At 39.1% G+C, this 4,562-nt stretch overlaps 1 protein-coding gene across 1 annotated transcript; it reads right to left on the bottom strand.

The window, feature by feature from the left end:
• Positions 1-291: 291 nt before the first annotated feature.
• LOC113231189 (basic juvenile hormone-suppressible protein 2-like) lies at positions 292-3,105 on the bottom strand. Its single transcript, XM_026465374.1, has 5 exons — positions 2,972-3,105; positions 2,608-2,741; positions 1,684-2,517; positions 1,425-1,597; positions 292-1,351 (listed from the first exon to the last, which is right to left on the bottom strand). Exons 1-5 carry the CDS (start codon positions 3,042-3,044, stop codon positions 322-324), a joined length of 2,244 nt encoding a protein of 747 aa, XP_026321159.1. The 5' UTR covers positions 3,045-3,105; the 3' UTR covers positions 292-321.
• Between the last annotated feature and the right edge of the window lie 1,457 nt (positions 3,106-4,562).

A 4,562-nucleotide genomic window follows, 5' to 3' on the forward strand; every position in this document is an offset into this window, starting at 1 on the left:
TCAAAGCCAGGTGACTACGTGTTTATTAATGAATATTTTGAATATAAGTTTTTTAAACGGTGGGGTATGCGCGCTGTTTAGTACATACAGTCTTCTGATAATACGTGGAACCTTTTAGGTAAGCCGGTGGGAATCGAGTTATATGGATGCTTCACAACTGCAGTTTACTACACTTAAATATTATTATGAGTCGGTGGCGAGTTAAAAAACGACAAGCAAAAAAACAAAAACATAAATAGAAAATATATATATTTTGTTTATTTAGTTTATAATAGTCTGAATATTGTCATAAGTGATCATTATTTCCATGGTTTCAAGAATTTAAAAATCGTGGAAACTGTGGTTGACATCCATTTTGTCGTGAATGTCAACATCCGTGAAATAGGTGTCAGAGTCAATCCGATTAAAATCTACGAAATCGTAGTTCTTCAGTACCCAGCGGTTCCAACGAGTCTTCATGTCGCATACTTGTTTCTTGTGGAAGATCATAACGTCGACAAACTTCATGTTAGGAGTGAAGAAGACATCAACGTCAATGTGACGGTCGAATGGGAAGCCAAGGGGCATCTTGTCGAGCAATACGGTAGATCTGAAGTCAACCATGAAGTCTTTGCGCTTCACGTCCAAGATGTTAATGTCAACATTGTCAACCAGTCTCAGAGGCGTAACAATTACGTACAGCATGAATTGCATACCACCGACACGGCCTCTGGGAAGCAGCAGCCTGGTAGGGAATCCAGTGTGATAGTTTCTCAAATCCTTGACAAATAGATCGCGTACGTCAGTGACGGTATCAATTTTCTTCCACAAGTCACGAGTAAACATGCGGTCTCGTACAAGGTTATGCATATCTACAGAGTCCCTGACAATTGTGTTCTTACCAGTGACCATTTTGTACAGGAAGGAGTCTATTTCAACAAAGTTTACGCGGTTCCTGTTGATGTCAATAAGGCGTCCCATGTCGTCCTTTTTAGGTCCAAGGAAAAATCTCACGACGCAATCAACAGCTTTGTCAGACATGACATCGACAGTAATTTTGAAAGGTTGGTGATTAAGACGGCGTTTACGAACTAAGAATTTCATATCAGAAGTAGTTTTCTTGAATTCTTCATCAGTCAAAACAACAGCGTTAGTCATATCCATAAGGTAATCGTCGAAGTAGGTGACAAGCTTGTCAACAACTACATTGTCGATCTTAACTCCAGGGAAGTACAAATCTTCTTTGGTGTAGCTTGGCAGACGTTTTTTGAACAAGAAAACTAAATCTACGAGACGCTTTTGAAGCTTGTAGAATACAGGGTCGCGAAGAGCAGTTTGGTATTGATCCAGGACAGTAGGAGCGACGAAATATCTGTAAACAATAATAGGTAGTTCAGAAACTGTATATGTAGGAAAATTACAGATATTAAGTAATACAATCTTACTTGTCGGTTTTAAACGTGTTAAGACCGAGACACGATTTCATGATGATCATTAGATAGCGATACGCATCGATGTGGGTCCTGTCCATATCAATCCTGTCAACTTTGCCATAGATAAGTCTACCAAGCGTTTCAATGTCGTCTGTCTTGGTAAGTTCAAACCGTCTTCCATTAATCTGTAAAGTTAGAAATAAATAATTACTAGTACATAATATAAGACAAGGACGTCCATAAAGCAATTATTAATTAACATTTCACTAACCTCAACAAAGCCTTTGATAATGGCATCCTTGATGATCATTTCGTAGTCTTCTACCAGGCGAAGGAGGTCCACATTGTCGTCACGAAGTACAACATAGTTGTTGGTTCTCTTGGCGAAGTCAACTCCATTGTGTAGTTTCAACCAAGGCCAATATCCTTCCTTGATTGTTTTGTAGAATGACAAAGTTTTGATACCACCAAAACCAAGAGATAGACGTTCCAGGTAATACCTAGCAAGAATTTGTTGGTACATGTAGAGGGTGAGTTCAAAACGCCTCATTTTCAACTTGTCGAAGCATTCATCTCTCATCCAGAACGGGTAGTCAACGTGGAAATAGTAATAATAAGTGTTCAGGTCAATATCGTCAGTAAAGTAACGGAGTCTATCCTCGTGGCTTAGGCATGTGCGGCAATCGTAGATGTTTTCGTCGATGATGAACACATCCTTGTCAGTCTTCTTGATTCCATAGAAGTCGCACAGTTTGTGGTCGAGGAGACCTCTCTTCATCTTTAGCATGTAAGCCTTTTGGATAACGTCAGCGCGTACGAAATAGAAGGGATAAATCTCATAAGGAGGAGGAAGAATGATGCCTTTGCAGTCCTCGCGGTGCCTGACAGCTACTGTAAGGGCATAGACGAACATGCCCTCGTTAAGATAGCAGCGCATCCAGCACGCGGTCTTGATAAAGGTGGTGAAGTCCTTGGCATAGTACAGCAAGTGGAACATGGATACAACTTCTTTAAGCTGACGGTCAATGTGGAGGGTGAAAATTTCACCACGAGGCAGCATGCCAACTCTGAGGCATTTCAAGAAATCTTTAACCACGTCGACTTTCTGTGAAACAGCAAGTAAAGTACGAATTATACATTGAGTTAATGAAAAGACAGTATTAATGAACTTTCATGTGCGGTAGTTTCGACTTACTGTGTAGAAATGCATGTTAGACTCGATGTCGAAAGTCCTGCCGATGTCAGATATTTCTTTGTACATCACTGGTTCCGTAACGTGGTTTAATAATTTTAGAATGAAAGTTTGCTTCATTTTGACATCCATGTTGACTGAAAAAGACAGATATTTTTTATGTTCGTCAAATGGGAAACAGACATTCTATTCGATTCTGTGGCTACTATTGTCAATTGCAGTAGTATATTTGATAAGTCCCAAACTGCGAAAGTATTGTTGATCACGGGACATAAGTTAAATTATCCCGTGCATGTTATTGTACTGGTGCACTTTTAAAAAAATCTGTAAATAGAATATGAAAGTAAATTTGTATAGCTAAACTTACGCAACATAGTGTCGTCGAAGTCACGGGCCGTGGCCATGGCGGCCAGGCCAAGAATCAGCACGAGTACCTTCATAGTGGCAGCCGACCCGTTGGGAGCACAACTGTACCTCAGCCAATTCCCACTTGCCTTATATACCTGCTACTATCGAACTGTGTCTTGAGCGATCATGACCTGTTTGTTACCTATTAAAAGACGCAAGAGTGTAATAACGATAAGACTTATCAGTTTTTACAAACATCTTATTAAATGCATTTATGTTTATTGTTTCTATGGGAAACGGACATTAATTAAAAAAGCATATTATTGCAATTGATTGTATTGTCACTTAATGGTATACGTAAAGGTGGTTGACGATAGAGCATGCCTGTGTGGTGACTGTTCCATTCATTTAAAAAAAGTTAATAATTATGTATATACCGGGAAATAGATCCGCAAACTGAGGGTTCTTAGATAGCTTATCTAGAACGTGGTCACCCTTGTTAACGTGCATTCATTCATGGTATTCATTCATGCATTTCCATAGTACTCTCTAAATAATAATAATAATAATAACACACACACTCACAGGAAAACCCTGTATCGTGGGTGCCGTGGACACACACATAGGTAAACAACCACAAATTACACCCAAACTCACCGACCTCCCGACCCGGGCATCGAATCCGGCCCTCTAGGTGGCAGTCCAGCATTGTAACCGTTTGGCCACAGAGGCAGTCATAATAAGCAATTAGTAATTAGAATCTGAAGAGTAAAAATCTGTGATAACTATGTGTAGGTTGAATATTTGGTATTATCGTATAGAAAGAAGTCTTTATCATCGTCTGGTTTGGCATTCAGGATAGCTGTCACACTAAAGTTGCGATCAAATATATAGATGCTTATCTTCCAGGTTCTTTTTGGAGTTTTAGAGCTTCTTGTGATAGAGCTCGTCCTGGAAAGTACCCATCATACCTATTTTTACCGAAAAGAAATAATATAAGCAATACTGAGTTCCGGTTTTGAAGTTTAGGGGTGCTGATCAATTTTATGTTTCACAGGGTAAAGGGCGCAGTGGCAGGGTCTCTCAGATCTTTGTGATTAAAGTTCTGAGTGACACTGCAACTGTTATAAGTAGTAATGTCGCTTACCACTAGGTGCACGACTTATTCGTTCTGTATCGTGCTATAAGCTGTTTTCTTTGAGATTCGATGTCTTATTTTACTCAAAGGATGATGATATGGATAGCCTGATTGTTTACCGGCTTGAATACAAAAATAATAATAACAATACAAACGAAACCGTTTTATTCGTCATCATGGATAATAAAGATGTCAACACATATTATATTGTGATCACCATGACGTATCATCAAGGCATATGAAATGGTAAAGTACGTGTATTGTTTGAAGAAAACAAATATCGTCGCTTACGTGCTAAACCGCCGCATCACAAAAAAATCAAAAATGTTTTTATTGCAAAAATGTGTTTAAAACGGTCAAACTTTAATACTACACGAGGACACCTAGCGATTTGGCATTATAAACAACGGAATTACGCAAATGCCTGTTTGGCATTCTACACTTTCGTGGCGAACTTTTGAGCTAAACAGTC

The sequence above is a fragment of the Hyposmocoma kahamanoa genome, unplaced genomic scaffold (assembly GCF_003589595.1).
Source record: "Hyposmocoma kahamanoa isolate Upper Pololo Valley unplaced genomic scaffold, ASM358959v1 65, whole genome shotgun sequence".
Classification (NCBI taxonomy): Eukaryota; Metazoa; Arthropoda; class Insecta; order Lepidoptera; family Cosmopterigidae; genus Hyposmocoma; species Hyposmocoma kahamanoa.